At 39.0% G+C, this 27,866-nt stretch overlaps 2 protein-coding genes across 2 annotated transcripts; both read left to right on the top strand.

Moving 5' to 3' along the window:
- The first annotated feature begins 1,392 nt into the window (after window positions 1–1,392).
- ogfod1 (2-oxoglutarate and iron-dependent oxygenase domain containing 1) lies at window positions 1,393–10,932 on the top strand. Its single transcript, XM_033613964.2, has 13 exons — window positions 1,393–1,658; window positions 3,559–3,704; window positions 3,787–3,833; window positions 6,536–6,636; window positions 6,761–6,877; window positions 6,956–7,047; window positions 7,130–7,258; window positions 9,085–9,198; window positions 9,268–9,347; window positions 10,046–10,287; window positions 10,377–10,505; window positions 10,604–10,662; window positions 10,752–10,932. The coding sequence occupies exons 1-13, from the start codon at window positions 1,496–1,498 to the stop codon at window positions 10,911–10,913; spliced, it is 1,581 nt and encodes a 526-aa protein (XP_033469855.1). The 5' UTR covers window positions 1,393–1,495; the 3' UTR covers window positions 10,914–10,932.
- Window positions 10,933–13,848: 2,916 nt separating this feature from the next.
- tradd (tnfrsf1a-associated via death domain) lies at window positions 13,849–26,421 on the top strand. Its single transcript, XM_033642346.2, has 5 exons — window positions 13,849–13,900; window positions 18,894–19,050; window positions 19,159–19,439; window positions 20,621–20,768; window positions 25,511–26,421. The coding sequence occupies exons 2-5, from the start codon at window positions 18,897–18,899 to the stop codon at window positions 25,801–25,803; spliced, it is 876 nt and encodes a 291-aa protein (XP_033498237.1). The 5' UTR covers window positions 13,849–13,900; window positions 18,894–18,896; the 3' UTR covers window positions 25,804–26,421.
- The last annotated feature ends 1,445 nt before the right edge of the window (window positions 26,422–27,866 follow it).

Raw genomic sequence — 27,866 nt, forward strand, 5'->3', positions numbered from 1 at the left:
TGTTGCAATCACATACTAAGTACTGACTCTAAGATGGTTTAAGTACATTCACACTGGAAGAATGACAAAATAATACTGGCAGTGTGTTGTGTAGATGGACACTGTGGTCTTGCTGCAACACAGAATTTATATTTTGTAATAATAATAATAGAATTGACTGCCCATATTTGAATGCAGCCTGCATGATTTAATATCCATTAATTCTCTAAACTGCTTAACCTGTTCAGGGTTGCAGGGGTCATCCCAGCACACACTGCAACATTATTACATGCTATATATTGTTAAAGTCAAATCTGATAAAAACAAATTATCATAACCATGCCTTTATAGAACATTAGACCACATACTGGGCTTGTTACAATGCACATGCCTGTAGGAGGGCTATTCACACTGCAGTACAGACCTGAGTGGACTGATTGTCTAAAGCAAGGTGAAATAACTGATACTGAACTCAACATAACATTAAACATATAGTTAAATGATACTGTGGTGCAAGTATATCATACATCCATGAGCTTTAAGTCTGAATTTCATTCTTCAATGCTACCAAACAAGATTGCACTCAATTTGTACCATTGGCACATTTGAAGTTGGCAAAAATAATTTATTTTTGATCTATTCAACACCATATTCTCCAAAATTAACATTTTATAAGATAAAAGAGAACTTCTTGTGCCAGAGATTACTCAGAAATTATATAAGAATAGAAACAGCTGAGTAACAAGCAAACATAAGTACATAATAGGAGAACTGGAATCAGAAATGTTTTACTGCCAAGTAACTTTGTATTTACAAGGAATTTGACTTGGTGATTTGGTGCATAACAATAAACAGGGCACAAAAAAAATTCAGTACAGTACTGCAGTACAGTACAAAATATATATACAAGAGGGATTGATATTAATGATGGTAGGATGTGTATTTAACATAATGTCATAGTGTGTCAGGATAAGAGTCAACAACAGTAAGATACATATAGTAAAATAAACCAACTCAAATAGAATAGAAAAGTAAATATTGGCACTGATATTGAAAGTTACTTTTGCTGTTGTAAAAGGTGCAAACATCTAAGGACGTAAAGAATTAAACCAGTTCAGGTGGCACCAGAAATATTTAACTAAAAAGATCTAAGATCTGTGGTTTACAATATCTGTATTACAGAAATTATATTTTTGATATTTTTTCTGACCTGGTTGCTTGGAAAATCAAGGAAATATATGTATGTATAATTCATAACTCTCCTAAAGTTGCCATTATGAACGAGATTTACTCTTCAAACGAATTTCTAAGGCTTAAATTTCCTCGACAGCATTTTCTGTCAGTTTGCCAACCCTGCCTGTCAGTCTGAACTCCGGGGAAAGAGCACATTCACCAACGTCATTTTCCAGCGACGCACGAGTCGTGTTTCATACTCTCGCACGTCAGTAGTGTGGAAGTTGTCATAGCTGTTTATAGCCCACATGTCTGTCAGGTTTCACACCGGATAGTTTATGTAATGGCGTCTAAACGCCGACCGGGTGAGAGCGTGAAGACAGAGCAGAAGAAGAAGAAGACGAAGAGCTGTGAGGAGACAGCTGAACTTTGTCCGGTGCTGGGAGACGAGCAGGTGAAGAGGACCGTGAAGGAGGCGTGGAGACAGAGGACTGACTGCTCCCACGGTCAGTGAAGGGGCAGTGAATGCAACACCTTTAATAAAGTAACGGGAAACTTTAATTTACTGAAATGACAGTCAGTCAGAAGTGAGCCTGTCAACCACGCACTTTGTGTCCTGTTTGTTAGCAGCGCGTGCTGCTCTTTTGACACACTGTAAAGTTGTGACATCATTAACATAACGACGTATACGAGAGACCAAGGCCGTAGCTATGGAGCCAACATAGAGGGGGACCATATCTGCCCCCCACCCCACCTCAAAAAAATGTTTTGCTCAGAATTTGAAAACTCAAACTTATTTCCTGCTACATTATATTATTAATCCTAAGTACAACTACACAGTATACTGTACAGATATGTAATAAATGAAAGCCACAACTGTATATATAAATAACACATTTAGTACAATATAAATTAAAAGTAATGGACATAGCTACCATGATGTTACACATTGGTTTGTGGTCTATTGTTTTGAAGCCTTGAATTCAGCACTGTGTTGGCTTTTTAGAGCCAGAACACCGCCATACACTCACTAGCCACTTTATTAGGTACAACTGCTCATTAATGCAAATTGCTAATCAGCCACTCATGTGGCAGCAACTCAATGCATTTAGGCATGTAGACATGGTCAAGACGATGTGCTGAAGTTCAAACCGAGCATCAGAATGGGACAGAAAGGTGATTAAAGTGACTTTAAATGTGGCATGGTTGTTGGTACCAGACATTCTGGTCTGAGTATTTCAGAAACTGCTGATCTACTGGGATTTACACACACAACCATCTCCAGGGTTTACAGAGGATGGTCTGAAAAAGAGAAAATATCCAGTGAGCGGCAGTTCTCTGGGCGAACATGCCTTGTTGATGCTAAAGGTCAGAGGAGAATGGCCAGACTGGTTCAAGATGATAGAAAGGGAACAGTGACGCAAAGAGCCACTGGTTACAACCAAGGTCTGCAGAGGACCATCTCTGAACGAACAACACGTCAAACCTTGAAGCAGATGGGCTACAGCAGCAGAAGACCACACTGGGTGCCACTCCTGTCAGCTGAGAACAGGAAACTGAAGCTACAGTTCACACAGGCTCACCAAATTGGAAAAACGTTGCCTGGTCTGATGAGTCTGGATTTCTGCTGCCACATTCAGATGGTAGGGTCAGAATTTGGTGTAAACAACATGAAAGCATGGATCCATCCTGCCATGTATCAACGGTTCAGGCTGCTGCTGGTGGTGTAATGGAGGATATTTTCTTGGCACACTTTGGGCCCCTTAGTACCAACTGAGCATGGTTTAAACACCACAGCCTACCCCAGTGTCTTTATCTGACCGTGTCCATCCCTTTCTAGAATGGAATAGAAATTTATTGTCATTGCTCCAGAAGAAAACAATGAAAAACAGTTTGGCAACTCCAGAATTGCAGCAGCAAACATCATATATACATTCATTCATAAATAAAATAACAGTAAAAAGAGATTAAAAGTGCAACTCGTGCAGACAGTTCAGTGCAATTCAGTTCAGTCATTGGATATCAGGGGTGATGGCAGTAACAGCTTGTGGGTAGAAGTTACTGCCATCACATTTCATTAAATGTATGTTTAATGAAGGTTCATGTTTATTTCTGCTGTAAAGTTGGGCATTATAACATACAGCACATGGCTATGGGAATATACTATGTTTTGGAGCCAGTCTCAAGTGGTCATTTGATGAACTGCGACAGATGAAAGTGGCAGGTCGCCTTTGTTTACGTGGTCCAAATAATGTTTCACTTTAAATGTGTGTTTCTTATTAGTCCAGTCAAGTTTATGTTTTGTGGCTGAAGCTTTACTAAGATGTTCAGCAGAGCCTTTGCAAATGCAATTGTTATTTGTCAAGATGTCAAGTCTACACATTATCTTTTGTTATTTATGTGCAGGGGATCTGGAGTTGGACTTCCACCCCTTCCCTCACTGCATCATCAGGAACTTCCTCAGCAGCGAGACCTTTGTGGAGAACCTGCAGAAGGAACTGCTGGAGCTCAACTTCCACGAGAAGTCAAACGATCTGTACAAATTCAAACAGGTGACTATCAAACACATTGATTTATTCCTGTGGGTTTGTGTTGTTGTCTTATTAGCTTCACTTTATTGTTGCTCCCACACAGTCGGATGACCTGAAGAAGAGAACAGAGCCACATATCACAGGACTGAGGTAAAAACTAACTTGTATTCTTGTGTGTGTGTTGTATATGGAGTTATGGAGTAAAATAGGATAGATGTAGAGAAAGGTGAAGTGTGGGTAATAGTTGATGTCAGCCATAAACTGTATGTAAGATCTCGGCATGATCTGTAAGTGGAAGGAAATTCTCTTAAGAGAGGAAGCTCATTATAACAGGTGCAAAACAAGCTAACAAACTTGTTTTGTGCAGATTTTTACTACAGATTGCTCTGATTCAGTCGATTTTCACGCACATCTACACACTCAATGGGAGTTGTATTGGTCAAGAGTCGGTATTAAACCACTTACCCAACAATTAACAGCCAATTAACCTCTCCCCCCAATCTGCAGCTGTATTTAAATCACATTTTACCCACTGGTAACTGGTAACTGGTATCTGCTGTAATCAGTAGGCTTGACTCTTGGTGCTTTCACAAAATATTTACACAATGAGATTTTTCATAAATAATCATCAGTAATGTGAATATAATGAAATGACTGAGTGGGTAAAGGTTAGTGTTTTAATACTCATTTCTTGCCATATTGATACATCAACACCAGCTATGCTGCTTTCTCTCTTACTGTTAATGTTTACCACAGTCATTCTGCTTTTCTTTGCTACTAACCAAATAAAGTCATCGTCGTCATGTTACAGCCTTATTATATTTAGATTTTAATGAAAAAAATAAAATTGTATGCCCTTAATTTATATTTGTATTTTTTCCCTGTTGTATCAAAAATGGTATCAAATATTGATATTTCTCAAGGTAGTGTATCGAAGTTAGAAATTCCAGTATCATGACAACACTAGGCAGCTAATAGAACAGTTGTAACAGTCTTGCCAGAATTTTCAGCTTGAGCTCAGTGGAGTCAGCAGATTCAGAGGTCTGGACCCAGACGAAGACCAGTCTGATTATATCAGAAAATTAAATCACTTTACTGCAATTCAGCCTTTAAAACCAGGAAAGACAACTCTCATGATATTATAGTATCAAAAATCCCAGACAATATCTTGTCTCCTATCACACTGTTGATATACTGTCCAGCCCTGCTGATATAATGTGCAACAGATGAGGTCTAAACATAGTTTAAGCCTCTTAAACTTTTTTTTGCTTTGCGTGTTGCTTTCATTCCCACAAACAGTCAAGAAAGAGACGCTTAATATTCATTCATTCAAACCTTTATTTAAGACTCGGGAAATCAATAGAGGGAGACCCTCATTTTCAGTGACGCTGAGCATGACTTAAGACATTAAAACAATCAATATGCAAACAAAGAACCATCATGTGTACCTAAAATTAAATCATACAAACAACAATAGCAATATATGATGGCTAAAAGTAGAAATGCAGGATGATAAACATTAGGATAGCATGTAAATGTATAGAACTAGATCAGAAAAAGGCATTTAAACAGCCATAAGGGTGACAGTGTCCAAGTTTAAGGTCTTTTGCAGATTATTCCATGTATAAGGTGCACTGTAAGAGAGTGACAGTCTTCCTAGTTCAGTTCTGATTAAGGGAGTGTGAAGCAAAAACCTTTTCCGTGAATGAGTACCAAGATTATGTGAGGTCAGAGTTAAAAGGGATGAAATATATGGTGGAAGCATCTGCATCAAAGCTTTATAAATGAACAAATACCAATGCTGTTCCCGCCTCACAACCAATGATTGGAATTACATTTTATATCTAAAAGTCAACAGGGCAAATTTAATATTATTTATCAATGTCTGCATTGTTAAGTAGGTTTAAAGTAAGCTGAAGTTGGCCCAATGGTGATGAGACATGTTGGGGGTTATTTATCAGCTCCAGCAGGTGGAGCCAGAGATCACATCTGCCTCCTATTCATTACATTGTCTGAATTTAGTGCTGTCTACTCTGCTAGCATTAACATTTAGCATGGTGGAACAGTGTAGTCTTTAATAAGAATGGATTCAGCTGCAGTTGTTCACAGGTGATCCTTGTTGAAGCAGAAGGACTGTTTCTTTTTCAGTCTGGTTACAGTGCTGAGCTTTGCAGTGAACACAAAGGCAGCACACTGTAAGTTATCATTTGATTTAACCTTTATTTAAACATGTAATCTCATAGACACAGGGGGTATCACTCACAGGAGAGAGCTGGTATTACAGCAGTGCAAATGTTGGACCTATCATAGTTAAATTATTGAGCAGTAAAAGCTGCCAAGAGGTTCAGTGTTTGAACCAAGTCCAAGAAAAACTAAGATCTCAGTGTATAAATCAAGTCGGATACGATTGGGGTGTCGAGTCTGAGTCCAAGACATCACCTCTGAGACTCGCACTTTACCCAGATAGCAAAATAATGTTCAAACTTTTACTTTATTTAGAAATGATATGCAGTTCTTTCATCATATTTATGACAAGCTGTGTTTACAGTGAGAGACTGCAACATGTAATTTCTTCTAAAGACGTGTTTGTGATTATGTATACGGTGAAGAAATACAGCCCTGGGGAATGAATACCATAATTAAATACACAATAACGGCCTCCTCTTGCGTGGTCATCTATTATTTATGTCACAACAAAATGTCACTGTGGGCTTGAGCAGTCAAACAATCTGTCTGTGTGGGGAGGCTTTCTCATTTTATACGAGGTTAAAGGTTAAGCCGTACTGTCACCGTCAATACAAAACAGGGTTGCACCATAAAATGTAAATGTATACTCATTTTTCTGTTTTCAGGGCAGCACTGTTCGGGCATTTCGGCTCCTGGCTCGGGGATGTGTTGGGGGTTGAACTGGAGCCCACAGTGGATATTTCTTGTGCCAAATATGAGTACACAGGTGAGCTTTGTTTCAAAGGATTGTAGGAATGACTGATTTAGTTTTTGGCTTTGTGGATCAGATTTTGGACTAATCTCGTGAATTTCCCCTTTTTCTTATATGTAACGTTCTCTCGTCTGTCTAGATGTTCTTTTGTGTCATGATGATGAATTGGAGGGGAGGCGCGTTGCTTTCATTCTGTATCTCGTGCCTCCGTGGCAGAGCAGCGATGGAGGAACCCTCGATCTCTACACAACAGACAGTGAGTGTCCTGCTGTGTGTGTGTTGTTCTGTGCATTTAGACAACACAAGTCTTGTATAATTTACGTCTTTGTCACAGGTAATTTCCAACCGCAGAGCATAGTGAAGTCGCTCGTTCCTTCTTTGAACACACTCGTTCTCTTTGAAGTGTCTCCGGTCTCCTTTCACCAGGTAAGAATAACCTCTGCTGCCTTTCTTCACCACTGTTGCACCAAAGAAGCAGCTGTGATTCCAGATTGTTATGTTTGTCCAGGTGTCAGAGGTTTTGACGCAGGACAAGTGTCGTCTGTCTCTGAGCGGCTGGTTTCACGGGCCATCTTTGGAGCGTCCTCCTCGCCACATAGAGGCCCCCGTCCCACGGAGCCCACACTTACCCAGAGATGTGAGTGTGGTCAAAGACATGTACAGTTTTTATTTAACTGTCTTTTTGTAAATAGTCTGAAATATGGGGAGATACAGTTGGTTTCTTGTTGAGAGTGAGATAAGAAGATTGATGGCACTCCTGTGTTTGTGAGGCAAATATGAAGCTACAGTGAGCAGCTGTTTAGCTTAGCTCAGCCTAATGAATGAACACAAGGGAAAACAGCTAGCCTGGCTCTCTACGAATTATTAACACATTATAGCTGCAGCCTGTTTTGCTTCGGAAGGTTCCCAAGTGAGTGAAATGACCTGGATGTGTCTAAGTTGCAACCATGATAAGAGCTGGTCAAATTCTCTAAATCAGGCCCGCAAGAAGTGCACCAGGCTTTGAAGCCAATTTTCAGAGTGGACAAACAGTGTAATTACATCATAGTGTGATGCCCTGTGGCCAAAAAAAACCTTTTCCCTGTCTTTCACATGGTGAAAGAGATGTATGATAATTAGTGGATAAATTTTTTTGAATGCCGCAACCCCTGTGAAATGATTTGTTTCACTATCAGGATTTAATCCACTCAGTCTGATAACATCATAGACTATATATATTAATGGACAGAGCTACTGTGATGTCACTCACTGGTTTGTAGACTGCCATTTTGAAGCCTCCGGTTCGGCTATTTGGCCATCACCATCTTGGTTTTTGAAGCCAAAAGATATTTGGACAAGAGGGTAGAGCTGTGGAGGAGCGAGGGTTGGATCTGACTCAGAGTTCAGCGATGCCTCACAGACCGCCTGTCACTCAAGCGGCTCCACCCTTAAATATGCATAACTTTGGGCCTAATAAAATGTAAACGGGTGAGTTACAAAAGTATTCACCCTCTGTACAGTTGTCATGAATGGGGAAATTAGCTATATAGACCAAACCTGTTCTTTGTACCAGGCTGTAAACATGTTTATTCCCACTGTGTAGTTGGGCATTTTAACACAAGGGTCTTTGAGGATTTCCATCATGGAGCCTTCATTGATAAACCACAGTGTTTGACACTTCAAGTTGGCTTCATTTTTCAGCCTTGGAGTTTGCCGCTTGGGTAGTCTCGCTCACCAGACCTTACTCAAGAAAAGAAAGGTCTGGCTGGGCCGACTCTCACTTGGAGATTGGAGAAAAAAACGCCCCGACTGCTTGTACTTCTTTCAACCAATCACAATCAAACGGTATGCAGCCCATTGAATATGTGGAGTTGTGTTTTCCAACTGGCCCTGTCATGAGTTCCGGCTCGGCTCATAGATTTTACATTATGATAACATCACAGATTTCTAAAGTGTTTTTCTTGGCTCAAATTTTACAAATTTAACATCTCAATGGATTAAAAAACTCATAATATAAAGAGATATAATTTACCTTATATGTAATTTGAAGTGTCCTATGAACAGTTTTACAGACATCTCTTCTACACTGGTGGCCAGTAATACTTTTAGGGCAACATTCAAAGTGTCACACTGTTCAGCTGTTTATGAAAACAAAGAGCCAATCTTCCATAAATTTAGCAGTTATTTTCATACAGTCATACTAATTGAGATTCATGTTAAAAAATATGAGTGGACAGCAGGGTTTTGTTTTACTTTTGTGACTCGTAGCCCATATTTCTTCTTTATTTCAATTTCAACCTTGGTAATGAGGTAACTTCCCGATAGAAGCAAAGTTACTCATCCCCTGACTCAGACTTCATATTTACCAGACAGATTCAGCTCTCAGCAAGAAAGTGAATAGGTTTCCCAAAATGTCAGACTATTCCTTTAGCAGACAGCCTGCTGTATGTTTCTGCTGACATGTGTTTGTTGTGTTTATTACAGGAAACGTTGCTGCTGGAGTGGGTCAATCCAGTGTACCTGGACATATCCTACCAAGAGCAGATTCAGGAGGAGTTTGAGGAGAGCTCTGAAATTCAGCTCAAAGATTTTCTCAAGGTAACTATTTTTTTCCTGCCTCGCACATGTCCACTCGCTCCTGTCGGCTGATTATGTGTCTGTCCTCAGGAGGAGAAGTTCAGGGAGGTGAGTGAAGCACTGAGACTCACTCAGATTGAGTGGACGAAGAGAGGTCCGCCTAATAAAAGGTGGGACATGTTTCAGAGATCATTTGACTTGTTAACATTTTTTATGTCTTCTGTGTTAAAGAGCATATTCTAAAGACCTTTGCACACCAAGTCCATATTTTTTGTCCAAAATTGTCGAACATTTAAAGAAGAATACAACCTTGGGTTAATCACGGTTACACACTGACTCAGCATCATTTGTCCGTCATTAAAGTTTTTGGAACAGGTTTAATTTTCTGTGTTTTTTCGCACATCTGCAACAAGAGAGAGGAACGGGGCGCACAGTATCATTTCATAACTCAGACAGCTTACTTTTAACAAATCCGATAGTAATATTCAGGTGGATTATGATGAAAAGGAGGAGGATGTAATGGAGGATGAGGACTGCACACAGACAGACAGAGAGAGTGACAGTGTGGAGACAGAGAGGGAGGACAGTTCAGCCCCTACAGGAAGCTGCGGTGCCAAATGTAAGACACAGGAAGAGAGTGGCGACAACCAGGGAGGTACTGCCAGTGCAGAGATGTAAGTGAGAAAATGTGTATTTACATTTTGTCTGTTAATTTTTACAAGTAATAGAACGGTAAAACGCATCAGACCATGTGCAAGGTTTCTGTGCGTAACGTTTGTCATCAGATGGCGGTTTTAAAAAAAACACAGACTTGGTGTGCGAAGGCTTTTGGACTGTGTTTACAGGTGCTGTATCTGTGTGCATTTAGATGCTATGAAGTGGCCTCTCTGGAAACCTTCCCAGAGTGTGTGAGTGCATGTTGGGAGCTGCTTCGATCAGAGGCGTTCTTCCTCCTTCTGTCCAACTTCACCGGCCTTCGATTGCATTTCCTGTGTCCTGCTGATGACGACGACGATGAGAATAAAGATGAAGAGAAAGACAATGTACAGGAGGGAGAAGCCACTGGGTCTTCGACTGAATCCCCATCAGCAAACACGAGCAGAGAGAAAGGTGTGTGTGTGTTTCAGTGTGAATGGGTTTCTTCAGCCCCGAGTCTTCACAGCTGTGTGTGTGTGGTTTGACCTTTGTTTGTTCTTTAGAACTGAGCACGCCCGTGTGTTGTGGTGAACTGCGCCGATGGTCTCATGGCGGCTACACTCTGTTGCATGATGCAGAAGCAGCGCAGGCGGACTACGCTCTGGACCTCATTTTACCTTTTTGTGGTGCAGGTGAGTCTTCACACACACACACACACACACACACACACACACACATTCTAAGAACAAATCAATCAATGTTGTGACTGTTACAAAACTTCCTTTCACAGACTGGCAGTCAGAGTTTGGGGGCTTCACGTGTTATGTTGCCAATGAAGAGGATGAGGAGGTGAGTTTTGACTTCAGTATAAAATGTAGTCGTAAATGTGTGGGCAATAAGTTATCATCATCACTCCTCTTGTTTTCTCTTCATCACAGCTCCTGACAGTGTATCCAGAAGATAATTCCCTCGCCCTCGTCTACAGAGACAAAGAAACCCTCAAATTTGTCAAACATGTCAACCACAAAAGCTCCTCTGGTTCTGCTGACAACTCTACCTGCAGAGCATTTCATGACTTCTCTTTTGTGTATTATGAATAAATAAATATGTATATATCTATCTTGTGGGTTTCTTGACATCTTTGTTTCATCTTGAAGGTGTTGTCAGTGGTGGAAATGAATAAAGTGACTTGAGTATTACCTTTTCATGCAGTTTAGTAGATGTCTTATGGCATGTGGTATGGTGATACCAAAAGAAAATTTCCACATTGTTCCACATCATTTTTATAAATGATACATTATTGAGTAACTACTTAACAGTATATAAACTAGTTAAAATTGCAAATGTCTGCAAGCTACAACATTAAAATGCTGCTAACATAAATACATCAGGAATAATCTGAAAATGTTACAGTAATATAATACTCATAGGAGCCACTGTGCTGCTTACTGAGTATTTGTACTTTTAATATTTAAAGCACATTTTGTTGCTAATACTTCTCTTATTTAAGTGGAAGTTTGAATGCAGGATTAGTACCTGTAATAGAGCATCTTAACAGTGTGATATTGCTGCCTTAATTAAAAGATCTGAACACTTCCTTCACCACTGGGGGTTCGCAGATGTTTCCCCACTCCTTGGGGAAAACCCTAGACTTGTTTTGCTCAAGGAAAACAAACCCTTTCATTACCAGAGCAGCACCGGTTAAGTTTAGTTCAGTTAGGGTTTGATAGATACTGTTCAGGCATAGCCATTTGCAAATTCTCCTAAAAGTCTGCTGAAGTTTTTCAGACAGGTTAGATGATGCCTTTTTGTGTGTCTTCATTTCATGAAAATTATTTATTGAAGATTTTGGTTGAATTGGCACTGTTATTGTAGTTGCAGCTGGAATCAGCCCAAGAGTGAGAAGACAAGTGGGTGTAGCTGGGATGAGAGAGCTCTGAACCTAGCTCTTGTCTTAAATTAAAGTAGATTATTAAACATTACAGTTTGTCTGATATCAACACAGTCAGTGCTAAAAAGTGTAGTCAGATAACCATCATGGCAAACAAGGAAGAAACTTTTTTTTTGATTACTCCTTTTGGTCCTGTTTTTAATGAGAATATGTGGTACACTTAAGTAACTGTGGCTAAAAATATTTTGTATATGCTCATCATCTTTAACTGTCGCATCACTGGGTATTAGATGGAAAATAATTTTTACATCAGGGAATGACACTGATATCTTTTGATGTAGTGGTGAAGCCATTATCACTGACAGATATACGACATATATGTCACATGGCATTTTCTTTAAACTTCTCTTAGTATTTATTAAAAGTAAAAATAATGGTTTCCATGAGCGATTAATTGCTCGATTATAGGAAGAAAAAAAAAGTAAAAGAAATGTCTTCAGAATGCTTGTTTTATCTCACCAACAATTAAAACTCTAAAATGTTTATTAGTATAATGATATAACACAGAGGAAAAACCAGAAGTCCTCACACCACACATGCTGGAACTTAATTTGATTTTCTAAAAAGTTGCTGATCAATTTTCTGTCTATAATCAATTAATTGACTACTCAATTTGGCACCAGTGGCTAAAATTTCCAAGTAACAAAGGTTCCCTCTTGTAATTTAATGCTGTCACACTTACCTGCTCTTTGAATGCCATACCTGCTTTGCATGTTTATTGGTTTTTCTAGCAGCTTTTTTTTTTTTTTTTTTTTTTTTACAGCTGTAAACACATAAAAACAGCAAATATTTTCATAATAACAAGCAGTAGTGACAGAAGTAATCAGACCTTTACTTAAGCAAAAGCAGTAATACTACAGTGTTAATACTGTGTTACAAGTAAAAGTCGAGCATTCAAAATCTTACTTGAGTAAAATGACAAAAGTATTGGCATCAAAATACATAACATAAAGTACCAAAAGTAAAAGTCCTCAGTTTGCAGAACCTTTCATTTCAGAATAATATATATTACATATCATTTAACTATATTCATTGGTGCATTCATGTGTTCATCACTTTAAAAAGGAAAAAGGTGGGCCTTACTTGTTACTATATGCACCGCTGGGTAACATGTCTTATCTTTACCCATAGTAATACACCATATTCAGTGTAGGGAAGGTTACTTTTGAAATAGAGAAGGGTACAGATTACAAGTTGCCCTATTAAAATGTAATATGTAATGTAGCTATTCTAATTACTTCATTAGCGTAATGTACTTAGTACATTTGATTTTGGCAAATGTTTCAATGGTGAAAAATGTCTGGAAATGGTCTATACCAAAAGAGGACATTTCTGCACGGTGAATTTATGTAAAGCAACAGAGTGAATGTTTTATTTTACTGATACCAAAAATAATATTCTGGATGTAACCCCTTTGTTATCATTAACATTTTGATTAGTAACTGTAATTTAATTACATTTTTTCCCCTCTGTAACTGATTACAGTTACATTTATTTTTTAATTTAATCATGTTATGGTTACAAGTAAGTAGTTACTACCCAACACTATGGCTATATTTTGTTTTAAGACTGTGAATGCACAAAATAACTAGTAATTAAAGGTATCAGATAAATACTGTGTGGTAAAAAGTACAGTATTTCCCCGAGATGTAGCCCACTTTGTTACTTTCCAAGTAGTACATTACAAAAACACAAGGCCAAACATGGGATATTGGTAAAGGTTGTTAAAACTGACAGCATAGAGTTGCTATGAAGTACCACTGATTTGTTCACTGACCAAACAGTCTGTCTCACTCCGCCACTTCCTTGTTGTCCTATTTTACTTATTATTTAAACCCTCATCAGTTTCCTAGGCTACCTACACTGATGGTTATAATTCATTAGAAAGGAACAATAACAGGGAAGGGTTCATGTTAAATAACCGAGATGTTTTGCCCTACATATGGATCCGTACTTAAAAAAAAAATCACTTCCTTCCTGTCATGGTTTTTTTTTCCTAGACGGCATGTTGATTTCCACCAATCAGAGCGTTCTTTGAGTCCTGCTCAGCCAATGGGAGGCCAGGAAGCTATTACTGTGTCAGTGGGTGTGATCCCGCAGGCGGAAGCGTCATCGAACAATATACAAAGTTTCAAGGTAAGTTTGTACCGACTTTAACGAAGAGTTATTGTACAGTGAATGTAAGGAATGGTGCGTTTGAAACTCTGTCTGTGTGGTCCCGTGTAGTTTAGCTGTAAAGTTAACACTTAAGCAGTTTGGTTTTGGTCGCACCGTGACCGACGTTTTACTGCTGTAAGTGAGGTTTACGTTACTAACACGGATTGTGCTCTCACACTACCCCCCCGGACTACTTTTATGTTTTTATATTTATAACACAACTGTTGAGAATATTAAACGGAGGGTTCATAACAATGTTTGAGCAAATCAACCTGTGATGCTGCTGTAAAGTTTACTAATAAAAGTTTCACACTTGTGGCAGGACACTAGCTAACTTTACGTCCCCTTACAGAAAATCACGTGTACCTGTCCGTCTGGGTCGCTTAGCAACCACACCTGACATTATAGTACAACCTGTATTTTACTGTAACAATATTATCTCTAATGTACTGTACTGTAAAAGCAATAATAATGTTGATTTTGGACACTGAACACACTAATTTAATGCTTTACAAAGCATGAAACCAGAGAAGTAAGTCTAAAACTTGTGATGTCATAGGGGTTAAAGTGTGGAGCTGCTCCATAGACACACAGAATGTTTGATTTCTTTTTTTATACCCAAATCAGCTTTATTCTATGGTAGTTTTCTCAGTCTGGAAACAGAAAATGTACCCATATACTGAGAACATACCCCCAAGTGCTCTCAGTATCATCTAGAATATATTTCACATTCATTGTCTATGGTACAGCTCCAGACTTTTTACCCTATGACAACACAAAATTGTGTTTTAGCACTCTAGTTTTGGATATGGGAGAGAGTTGTCCATGTTTACTTATATTTTTGGACTGCTGTAGACCATAGGAATAACATGTATGGCTTTTGAAAATGTGCGTATTTCCCCTTTAAGTCTCAAAACAATAGCCTATACTTACACGCCTATGTGACCTATATCGAAAGCATCATTAGTCGCTGTAATTGTTCCTCTTGTCAGTACTGGCTGTGAAGAGATCCCCTCCTTACATGTAACTATAAGGCTGCACAATGTCTCTTTTTAAAACATTTTTTATTGTCATCGTGTTGTCATCTTGTGCGAACATTCAGAGAGTGGGATTGCACTCTGATTTTTTTGAGTTGGTTGAATGAAGAAAAGTAGAAAGATGCATTTTAAAATGAAATTGTCATTTTTTTTATGGCTTTTGTGTTCAGTTAAATGAACGCAATATTGTCTTTTATTAAATAAAAGAATGTCGAAAATAATTTGCTTTAATTGTTAATACAGCAAGCAATGTGTTGTATTTTAGCAGTATACTGGAAGCAGCAAATAAAAAAACAGAACTGAGTACACCTCAATATCTGTTTATTTATCGCACATAACACCATTATCCTGATATTCAACAACATTGCATATTTTCCACCAATCATGCAGCCCTACATGTATCTAGGGGGAGATAAAGAAATCAATAGTCCTTGTTCCGTACATAAATCTATGCAACAGTTCAGCTGACATCAATATGATGCAGTTCAGGTAAGGAAACATCTCTGTAAAAAAAAAAAAAAATCATGATTGATCATTTTTGTGTTGAACAGTTAATTAAGTAAATATTTCAGCACTCTGTTCACCTATACAAGTAATACAGGTTCCTTGTTGTAATTTATTGTTGTCACTTACCTTGTCTGTCAATTTGCTATTTACTAAATGGACAATTCCTATGTTATGTTGGTCAAATCACACTGCGATGCCTAGAATTGCTTTTAAGAAAGCATAACTTACACACGTGTTTTTGTGTATTCTGCCTCATTAGACCTCTCCTCAGGACTGTGGTCATGTTTCCTTTACTCTGCTGCTGCTGATACCGCCGTCCAACTCTAACCTAATTCCTATGCTAATAACTTGCAAGTTTTTACATTACAGGACAACCCAGAACATTCATATATTTGTTGGATTTGTGAGGGTTACAAATACTGTGCATTGACAACATAACACTATATTCATTAAATTTAGTGTTTATTTGCCTTGAGTGATGAACTCTGGCTGACATGAGGCATCCATGTTTGATATTCTTACAGTAAGTGTCTGTGTTGGTGTGCAGGGCCTTTATGTGTATTTTTATATTTAGTACGCATACAATCCCACAGGCGGTGTGTTAATTAGAAAATTACACATTTTAACTGTGTTGCTTCACAACTGGGGTTTTCAGAGGTTTACAGTAAAGTGGTACTTCATGTTAACTTTTTTTTGTTTTTATGTTTTCTTGTCTCTGAACTGCAGGGAGATCATTAGATTATAGGGTAAAGCACACTTTTTTATTAGCCCTGAAAGTCTATTATAAGTCAATATTCATCTATAAGTGGACTCATTGATTAGTGGTTCATTAGTCGACCTAATAATGTAGGTCAATTATTATCAAAAGATTTGTTGGCTTTGCTTTTCAGATGTGAGGATTTTTTAGCATTTCTCTGTTTCATAGCATGACAAAACAAGCATGTTGGGAATTGGGAATTATGACAGGCATTTTTCCAGTGACTAAATGATTCAATAAAAGATAATCAACAGAGCTAATGGGTCCGTTAAGTTTACATCTGAAGCTATAAAACACTTAAGACAGCAACACAAAACAGAGAGAAACAAGCACCATCTCGCGTCATCACTAAAAAGGCAAAATTGCCAATCTGCAGCAGTACATCTTTGTGTGAATCAAATATTTATTCCACCTAAATGTCAGTCGAGCTGTCCAGGGAATACTAGAGGTTGCCTTTTGGCAGCAGAAGCTAAATGATATATTTTAAGCTCCTGATGATCACTTAATCCTCATACAGCTGTTGAACAAATCTCACAGTATACTTCCACAGCACCGGTAGATAGCATAGCATATAATTACATACTGGCTAAGTTGTGAGGATTCCTGTAGACCCCAAGCATACTGTGTATTAGTGAAATATGAGGACATGCATATAATCCAGCTCAGAGGATGCTCTTTCCACGCAGAGAGATCCACATCCCGTGCACGGAGACAACACCAAGAGTGAGCTAACGGGCCTGGGTGGTTCATTCAGAGTACAGGAGTTAGGGGCTGGACTGGGGGAGGGGAGGGCTGAGATTAAACATGTTTTTATGTAATGAGGGTTTCAAAAGGAGGCTGGGGTGAAAAAGGGTAGAGTGGAGTGAGGCCACAACAACCAGGGACCACTAGGTCTGAAGTGGGTTTAGCTCCAGGAGGAGACATATTTCTGTCTGTCACAGGCAGTTATATTTAGAAAGGTTATATGATTTCTTGTCCTCTTTGCTTTGATTGGAAATCGTATCATCTGCCTCAGATGAAAGGGAAAAGTAAATTGAATGTTTCATCATGTCTGAAGTTCAGAATCTGATGAACAGTTCAAGGTAATGGTTGTGAACCTGAGACAGTCTCAACTGATTTTGTCATTACATATTTGTTTCATTTCATAATTTGGTCCATAACATGTCAGAAAATGGTGATAAATGCCTGTCACAATATAACAGAGCCAAAAGTGATGAAATAGATGACCACATTTAAGAAGCCACACCGCTGGATGTTTGGCAACTTCAGTGACTTTAAGGATTACACTCTAACATGTTGTGTGACCCATAGAAACCACTCAACCACATCCCCTCAAAACTCCACTTAAAGATCAGCTGCTGTTAAATTGCATATTAAAATTGTCTTCTTATTTTTATTCTACTGAAAATGAATTAAGTTGTCACGTGACAATGAAATATTGAATTTAATCGATTAATATTGTGAATTGCTTCAACCCTAATCCTTTGTCAGTGTTGACCTTTGTGGGTTTTAATGTTATTCAGGTCTCATGATGTCATCATATGAAAAGGTTGCAGTATTATGTAATAATAGCCCTTCTCAAAAATCCTTAAAGGTATACTGTTGCTGCAACAATTTATCAATTATTTGACAACTAGTAAATTAATTACCATTCAATTTCATGATTGATTCATTAATTTGAGTAATTTTCTAAGGAAAAAAATTAAAATTCTCTCATACCAACTTCTTAAATATAAATATTTTTGATTTCTTACCTCCTCTATGACAGTAAAATGAACATCTTTGGGTTGTGAACAAAACAAGACATTTGAAGACGTCATTTTGCACTTGAAGAAACACTGATAGACATTTTTCATCATTTTCTGCCAGTTGAGGAAATGATCAACAGTGAAAATAATTGTTAGTTGCAGCACTGTATTCTGTGCTTGGTTTGTTGATAAAGTTTGTTAACAGTATGAAAGCCAAACTCAACCCATTCAAAAACTTGCAGTTCAATAAAGTTTTGCTCAAAAGTCTTTATGAAAAATGCAGGGAGGAAGGGTCGAAATTTTGTATTAAACAGCCAAATCTGATTTGATTAAAAAAAAAAATTGAGTCGCTTACAGCTCTAAAATACACAAAGAGAAGAATCTAACGAGACAACATTGCTGGAGGAAATGGAGCATAATCTAGGCATTTCATTGGGATGGAAAACATCCTGATTTCTCTTTTAAGTAAATGAAACATCCTCCTGATGATCTAGAAGATGGTAACCTCTTGACCTTTGAACTCAGTGTTACATCGGGCTGTTTGATAACTTTACTTTTAAACTCCTCAGGGTCTTTACTTTGAACTTCTTTGAAGTTATGCAGTTTTTTCCTCTCGGGGGTTATATGATTCTTCATAGAGTTAACACAGATGTTTGGGAGAGCTATGGACACATGACCTAAGTAAACAGTCAGTGTTGTTTTGTTTGATATTATGAAGAGGAGGTCTTCCAAAACAAAGTTAAAGATAATAATTATTCCCACAGGATATTTTACAGCAACTCACCACACAGACCCCTCTTTGGCTTTAACTCATCACTCTAAGCTTTTAGTGTCTTTGTAGACTTGTGTTGTCTTCATCCGCACATTTGATGTTGTCTGCTCACCACTGAAACCACGTACTTTGTGTCTCAACATGTGTTCAGAGGATGGCAGACAAGAATGTGGATCATGGACCGTGGACAGGATGTGCCGTCATATTTCTGCAGTCACTCTGTCCTGGTGTCAACCTGCTCTCTCTCTTCAAAGACAGAGAACAGGGAAAGTTCATCGTTTTCAAAGTCATCAAGCTGACACTTATAGGTGAGCACTCCAGTTAAGATCCATTAGGGAATCCTAGTATACTTACTAAGATAAGAGAAGCGTTTATCACAGATCTGTTTTCTTCTATGTCACATTTTTCTTGGTCAGATTCTGCAGGAGGTCTGGCTGGTTATCAGATACTTAAAGTCCACGATGCCGACCCCTTTCTGGGGGTGGAGGTGAAGTTTGAGGATGTGGCAGCATGTCAGCAGTTCCTTGAGAGCTACAGCTCTGGAGCAGTGCGTCAGTCCCTCTCTCAACACGCCTGCCGGCTCCTTGCTCTTCCCCAGGAGTTCACAGTGGAAACTCAGCTCAAGGCAGGCACACACATTTTGGATCTCTATCTGGACGAGCTGGAGCTTTGCCTACAGCACATCCACCTGTCACAGGTATACTGGGTGTACTTAGCTGTGTTAACAGACTAACTTGCCATTTTATTTGTCTTCATTCATTCATATTGTGCTCATGTCAGCTGATTTCTTCATTTTGTTTAGCTTTGGCCTAACCTGTCACTTGCAAGTGACATATCCTGCATGCCCCAGGCTGCAGTTACCTTTTTCCAAATGGATCAAAGAAAAAAGTCACTCAATAGCCTCCATGAGTTCGGGAGCAAGAGGCCATATGCTACATCTCACAGATGCAAAAAAAGAAGTGTAACAAAATTAATTAAACAGATCCAGAAAGATCTTGAATAACAGCATCAAAAGAAAATCTTTGGAAAATCACTTTGCATTCTCTTTCTGAAGTTTAATTGAAATCTGAAGCCATATGCCATGTATTATTTCCTCTTGGTATAGAATATTTGGAGTTTCTACTTGCATCAGGGTGAGAGGTCACACCACAGCTATTTGGCTACACCCACCCACCCCTACAATGTATTATTATGGATCCCAGTGCGCAATGTGATTGGCTAGCACTCATCACATCAATGCTTCAAGGTCAAAGGTGATTAGGGTTAGGGCAAAGAGGTCACGGTTAGGGTTAGCACTAGCCAATCTTTGATATTCTCTGAGATTTAAGTGGAATAAAAAAGAAAATCACAAATGTACAGCCAGAGAGAAAGGTGGCGCAGAATAAAGAAGAGTGACACAGTCTGAATGGGTTAAACACAGGACTGTCAAACAGGAGACTGAAGTTCAAGCTCTGTATGAGTCAACACTGGGTTAGACTTAAGGATTTTAGGATGTATAAAGCTGCTGAATGCACACTGTGTACATAAATCTTAGCAGAATAGCTGAATAGACCTGTTAGTGTTAACGTTGTATTTTGATGTTGCTAGGACGCCCAGGCAGATATATACACCTGGGTGTAAATAGCTACATTGGCCTTTTTGATTAAGGTAAAATGTGTCACACCATACTGATATAAAGTAGTCTGATAGTCTGTAATATAAAGATAGAGTCAGTGTTACTGGTGTTTTGACAGGCCAGATGCACAAAGCTCAGGTAGAGAACAACAGACGAGAGCAGAGAAGTAAAACCATACAAAACGTGACTGTGAGTCCTGTGGGTGGCAGGTTGTATACTCAAAAATGAAAAAATTAAAAGGGATCTTTGTCATTCTTTGTCAGCCGGAGCGTCTGCGCGATGAAGAGATTGATCATCTGGAGGAGCAGCTGCAGAATCAGGCCCTCGGCCCTGCACCACAACCTCCTCCCCTCGCACAGGAGGAGTCTCCCATCCCCAGCAACTGCTTCAAGTTTCAGAATAAAGTGTTTGGTAAGTTGAGTCGACCGTTTCTACTTTTGAGTCTTGTTTAGTGTGTCCTTCACAGACTTTGGGCCCAAAGAGGTCACAGTAGAGATTTAAAAACTTTTTTATATCAGTTAAAGAAACGTTTTTTTCTCCATTTTTAGGTACTTTGTGTCTTTTATTATCAGATTCACCAGAAGCACACAGGTCAGTTACAAATGGTGAAGAAACCATGCTGTAACCTTTAAATGATCATACAATTATTTCTGTGTGTTGTAGAATTCTACTACAAAGTTTGTACACACCACATTACTTCCAGTCATTTTCCAAAGCATGCCATAAGATTTGTGAATTGATTTCCTTTCCTCAAGACAGCCGCTTGTTTCAGTTCATCCAAGAACATGTTAAAGTGTAGTTGAAATTAGAAACTTATCTGTATTATATGATCTGTGAGACTGAGCATCAGCTGTTATTTATTTTTACATCATTTTTGCGTCATTGCCACATGGTTGTTGGGGCTGCACAATATCCATCCATCCATCCATATTCAACCGCTTATCAGAAGCCGGGTCACGGGGGCAGGAGGCTAAGCAAAAGCATTCCAGACGTCCCTCTCGCCAGTAACGCTTTCCAGCTCCTCCTGGGGGACTCTGAGGCGTTCTCAGGCCAGACGAAATATATAATCCCTCCAGTGTGTCCTGGGTTTGCCCCGGGGCCTCCTGTCAATGGGACGTGCCTAGAGCATCTCCAGCGGGAGGCACCCAGGAGGCATCCTGATCAGATGCCTGAACAACCTCAACTCACCCCTTTCGATGCGAAGGAGCAGCCGCTCTACTCTGAGCTCCTCACCCTATCTCTAAGGCTGAGCCCAGCCACCCCACGGAGGAAACTCATTTCAGCCACACGTATCCGCGATCTCATTCTTTCAGTCTCTACCCAGAGCTCATAACCATAGTTGAGAGTTGGGACATAGATGAACCAGTAAATCGAAAGCTTTGCCTTCCAGCTTGGTTCCCTCTTCACCAAGACGGATTGTCACTGCAGACGCTGCGCCAGTCCGCCGATCCATCTCACGCTCCATTCTACGCTCACTTGTGAACAAGACCCCGGGATACTTGAACTTGGAGGGGGCAATCCACTGTTTTCCGGCAGAGAACTATGGCCTCAGATTTTCTGGGCACATGGCTGCACAGTATGCAAAAAAACCCACAAAACTTTACCGTTATCAAAAATATTGCAATTTGGATATCACACTTGGCCATATTATGATTTCAATACTAATTCAACTACATATGCAGCCCTAATAGTCGTATAATCTGAAGGAGGTGTCCGTTTGAAACCTCTTTAATGTCGGTGTGTTCATGTCCTCATCAGAAGCCTCAGCATCTGAGATTTGTTGGTCTGCCATTAAAAAGGTTTAAATGTGAGAAGCCACCAAATTCATGTCATCTTTTTCACACCATACAACTTGCAGATGGATTGTCTTGTGTTAGATTTTCTGACAGTATATGAATTTAATGCTGTTTGACAGCTGACTCTCTAATCCAATCTTATATTAACTGATGGTCAGTCTTTACAAAGAGATTAGGGCCAGCAGATAATACATCTGAAATGCATTGATTTGAATAGGACTGTATCAAGTTTCTTTTTTTACATTTGAAGTTTCTATTGAAGTTTTGAATGAGGCTTTGAATGTCTTATTTTATGACATCATCACCCTAAAAAAAAAACATCAAACTAAAGTGATTTATCGGATTAAATAAGGGAGTCTGTTTTTGTTAAATCAACTTTCTTTAATGAGTAAATGTAATTTATGGTGCTGTTAGATTGCTGCTGGACCGCCCTGTTAATACAGGTGCGTGTCTTCCTTTGTGTGCAGCAGCAGGAGAGCAAACAGATTTTTGACAGCAGTATAAATGTTTTTGAAAGGCTTCATGCAAACAAATAAGGATCGAAGCAGGTAATGATTGATTACATCTGTCTTTTTTTACTAATGTTTGACTTGGACAATGTTCTGGAGTTATTGGAAATGTTTGGATCACACGGCTTTGAAGCAATCCTACGCAGCCACCACTGGATCCTAATTCTACAAACAGTGGAAAAACTAATAATATTACAGTAGTCTAATCTTTACCTGCAGCTATGCAGAAATACCAGGTTTAAACAGAAGGAATAGGCATACAAAAGAAAAGACAGAAAGAAAAAGCTGTGCACCGTTCTAATGTTGATTTAGAATTCAGCTGTCAGTGTATGAATAAAGCTGTGAACTATCCGGCCTTGATTTGAATTTGTCGACCTCTTATTGAAGTGTTAAATTAACATTAACTAAAGAGGCGCCATGATGTCTTGAAAGTTAATTTGATTTCCTAATTTAGTTAATTAAAGATTTGATTTCAGTTCATGTAAATGTAGATTCAGCCTCCTCATCAGGGACTTATGTTCCCTGAGTGGCTCCAGCAGCCTCGGCTGACCTGGTTTCAGGTTGAGTGATAAAAACTGATTTCATCGTGGTTAAACCATATTTTAAATAAGAATGGAAACATATTGATTAATTCATTGATTCAGATTTATGCACCTCTAGATTTCACTAATTTCTTTTAACATCAGTCAGTTGCTGGGTGACCACATGTGTAAACTCTGTGTAGTCTAGCCACTGCCACATGAAAGCAGCAATGACTAAAATGTGTTGGCTTTTTCTTAAAGTAATTGCTTCAGGCATCAATCTATGAAACTCATCAAACTCCCTAGTAGTGTGAGAGAAATTAGGAATATGGTCCACTTCAGAGGGACAAAAATAAAACAGCAGCTCACATTAACTCCTTCTCCAGGGATTTGTAAATTGATGTTGGTGCTTTTGATGGGACAAGGCCAAGTAGAGAAGTGTGCCACCAGAGATATTTACAAAAATTTCTAAGCTGGTTTTCAAACAGCAAAGAGCAGGCAGAGACAGTCTGTCCTCATTAAAAATATCTGATTCTTATGTAGTCATTCACACACATTTACAGCCACAAAGCTGCTCTGATCAATATTTTTGTGTCGACAATGGAATAAATGACTATGGGTAACAGGATCTTCAGCTCCATTCAGCTCTAAGGAGCATGTCCATTTTTCAGCTCGTTTCGGTTTTATGACCTGCAACTTTACTGTTTTAGCTATTTTTCACTGCTCTTGTCAGCGTTGTTTTCAGATGAAGACCTCTGATACCCACTGTAAACTACATGCTCCACGCCAGACAGCAGACAGACACAGTTTGGGAGTATCTGGTGAACACAGTGGAGCATTTGGCAGCTAGCCACATATTTCCCTCAAACAATTAAATTTCTACTCCAGGCATTGATTAAACCTGTTAAATGTTCACCTCTGTTTATCCAAACCAGATATTTAGTTTTTTTCTATGAAAAAAATCCCTGCCTTAAAATTGCTTAGATATAACTGCACCTCTGCCTTATTTAGCATACATGGATCTATGAATATGCAATTTGTCCCTGACCCTCGGTTGCTCACCTGCCGCTCGAGCGTACGTACTCACCTTCACTTGGCACATCAACACACAAACCCCACTTGTTAACAGTAATAGATAACATGAGCCTCAGCCCAACATCTAATGATGTGTTGCTAATGTTAGATAAACCTTGTTCCTGATTGCCAGCTCTGACAAGTTAAAGGTTCTGTATGCAACATTCAAAGCATTGATATAAAAGCAAACCACTATTTGCTATCTAAAGGTATAGTGGAGTAATGGCGTCCTGAGCAGAAAAAGAAATCACACACTGTCTGTGTGTGTTGTAATCCCAGCTTCTCTATTCATTTTTGTGGTTGCTGCCCCTGTCTTTGTGCAGACAACCTCGGCTCAGAGTCTGAATCATAGATCTGCTCTGAATGTCACATACAGCTCCTCTAACTATGATACATATCTACACCTGGCTTCTCCTCGATTCTCTATGGTGTTATTGAATGCCCCACACAACAATTTGACAGGATTGGCTCCTTAGATTTGTGACATCAGAAACCCTGGAAGTCTGAATCCCTGTTCTTTAGACTGTCATTGGCACCACAGCTGCAATGATTAATCAATAAGTTGTCAACTATTAAATAAAGTGCCAACTAATCTGGGATTAAATTAACTGCTTTGAGTATTTTTTAAGACAAAAAAGGTCACAATTCTCTCGTTCCACCTTAATATTTTGGGGTTTCTTGACTTCTTTATTATAGTAAACTGAATATCTTTGGGTTGTGGGCAAACCAAGTCATCTGAGGACTTAATCTTGGGATTTGGGAAACACTGATCAACATTTTTACCATTTTCCGATATTTTATATATGAAACAACTAATCGAGTAATCAAGAAAACGATTGACTGATTCAACGACAATTTAAGCAATTGTTAGTTGCAGCCATAATTGGTATACTACAGTTGGAAGTGGGAAATGCTCAGCCATGGCGTTAACTGGTTATTTTTCTCATGATATTTCTTGTAGCGTATAAAAAACACCATGTGAACATGTCAGCAAGGTTAAAAACTTTCAGTGGAGGCGGTGTTTAATGCTGTTTTAATGAGTCAGGGAAAGATACTGTCTGTTCCTCTGGACAAAGGATAATGTATATAAACGTCCTGTGGATGTGCCGATGAGGTTAAGGTGCAAGTCTGTAAGTTATTCTTGGAAATGTTTACTGTCTACATATGCTCATAAACCATAGTTTATGTAACCCCAGTTAAGTACAGTTTGCATTAATGTCTTTTCCTTCATCCTTTACCCTTTGGCCTGTCAGAGGACCGAACGCTGACAGCGGCAGATGTTCAGAGCTTTTCCAACGGAGTGGGCCGTCAGTGGAAGCATGTAGGGAGGGCCCTGGGGAAGAGCTGCCGTGCTCTGAAGGGTCCGGCTATAGACAACCTGGCCTACGAGTATGAGAGAGAAGGGCTGTATGAGCAAGCCTATCAGCTGCTCAACCGCTTCATCCAGGCGGAGGGGAGAGCGGCGAAGCTGAGCCGGCTGGTCAAAGCACTGGAGGACTGCAAACTCACCAGCCTGGCTGAAAATATTCTGGACTTACAGCCATGAGAGTAACTCTGTGTGCTTTTGTTCTGCGTGTACGAGTCGTGAAAACTGAGGGGTGACAGGTCCTCTCTGCATGGGGAGCGGTGGACTTTGTCCTGCCTACTGTTAATATACAGTATGTTTGTTCTTGATTGACTGTCATGCAAAATCATTCCTGAGTGTGTGTGTGCATGTGCATGTGTGCATGTGTGTGTGTATGTTTCAATACATCTGTGTGAATTGAGTCTTGATTTGCTTTTCAATTATTATTGTTTTCATTTAGATGAAATGATCTGTCATCACTGTTTTAAAAGATATACTGTCTTGAGTTTAATGCACTGTTCAAACTTCTTTTATTTCAGCTTTATAAGTCAATTTACAGATAAAACCTGCCACAATTAAAGGTTATTGATTTTTTTTTTCTACAAAATGGGTGCAAACAAATTAAATGGTTGTAAAAAAACAACAACAAAGTCTTCATGTTTGTGTTTGATGCATTAGTGTAATTAAAACTGAAAACATAATTTTGTCAAAATTCCCTCAGGTATAATTTAGTGTTAATCCTCGCTCCTTCCCCACCATCACTCCCTGTCACTCATACACACACGTGCACATGCTCATATGATTAAACTGTGCTGATTACTGATGTTGCTGCTGAATGTGTGTGTGTGCCTGCATGTGTCACGTTGTGGAAGCTTCAGGGCAGAGAGGTGGAGGTTGCAGCTGAGTGTGTGTGTGTGTGTGTGTGTGTGTGTGTTTGTGTGTGTCTGTGTGTGTTGTGTTGGAGGTTTTATCTCAGCTTGGCTGTCAAAGAGGAAATTCACTGATGGATGGAGTCTCTTCAGGTTGAGCTCCTCTGCTGGTTTCCATTCAAGGTCCACTGTGAAAGCCCAACCCCCCTTTTTACTCCACTTGACCATCCATCCAGATGTGATGTGTGGATTAGAAGCTTTTATCACACACACAAACACTTATTACTGCTATATGGTACACACACAACCCCCAACATGGACATATACGGTTTTATAAGTTAAGATAAATATATCCATCTCTCTCTTTACGTCTGCTGTAACCAGGAAACTGTGGTTACATCCTCTGTAATATTTCTGGGAATTTTCTGGGGTTATGACATAATGGAGGAGCCTACATTACAGACTGTAACAAATATTGCACATGTTGGGTTTTTAAAGCTGATTCTGGGATTACTTAAGACTAAATATTTTTACATTTAATTTTTAAAAATAATTGGCACCCAGCAATGTAGAAAAGGCAGCTTAGAAACAATATTTAGACCGCAATGAAGGGCAATAAAATTAACTCAATCATTTTAAAATATAGCATTTTTTTCTTTTTGTATTTGGTTAGTGGCTAGCCTATAATGTCTTAGATGTGTTGGGTGTTGCTGGTCAGATTTGGTGTGACCTTTGAGTATTACCTGTGTCCCTGGCTTTAACAATACTAACACACACACCAGACAAACTGTCCTTTATTAAATATATTTACTTATGATCTGTAGTAAAGTCAGATACTTTATTTCCATTTTCTGCTATTTAATACTTCTGCTGCACTACTAGATTAAACAAATTGCACATTATGCTCCTTTACATTTATCTGACATCTATAGTTATTAGTTTCTTTGTAGATTATATGATTTTATATGCACATTTTCATTGTGTGCAGTTTTACTTTTGATACTCAGCCCTCAAGAACATTTTGCTGATAAGCTACTTGTGTAGTTTTATATGCGATTTTGAATGCAGGACTTTTATTTGTAATGGGATGTTTGTACTAATAATGAGTAATTATCCACTCATGTACTGTACTGTAGTGCAGTGGTTCCCAACTGATCCAGCCACAGGGTCCAGATTTCTCCTGAGTCATTAGTTCATGGTCCTCACAGTTTAATATATTCAGCATCATTCAATTTCAATTCAATTCAATTTTATTCATAAAGCCCAATATCACAAATCACATTTTGCCTCAAAGGGCTTTACAGCAGACAACATCCCTCTGTCCTTTGGACCCTCTCAACGGATAAGGAAAAACTCCCCCAAAGAAAAACCCTTAAATGGGGGGAAAAATGGTAG

Source organism: Epinephelus lanceolatus, chromosome 2, assembly GCF_041903045.1.
Source record: "Epinephelus lanceolatus isolate andai-2023 chromosome 2, ASM4190304v1, whole genome shotgun sequence".
Taxonomy (NCBI): Eukaryota; Metazoa; Chordata; class Actinopteri; order Perciformes; family Serranidae; genus Epinephelus; species Epinephelus lanceolatus.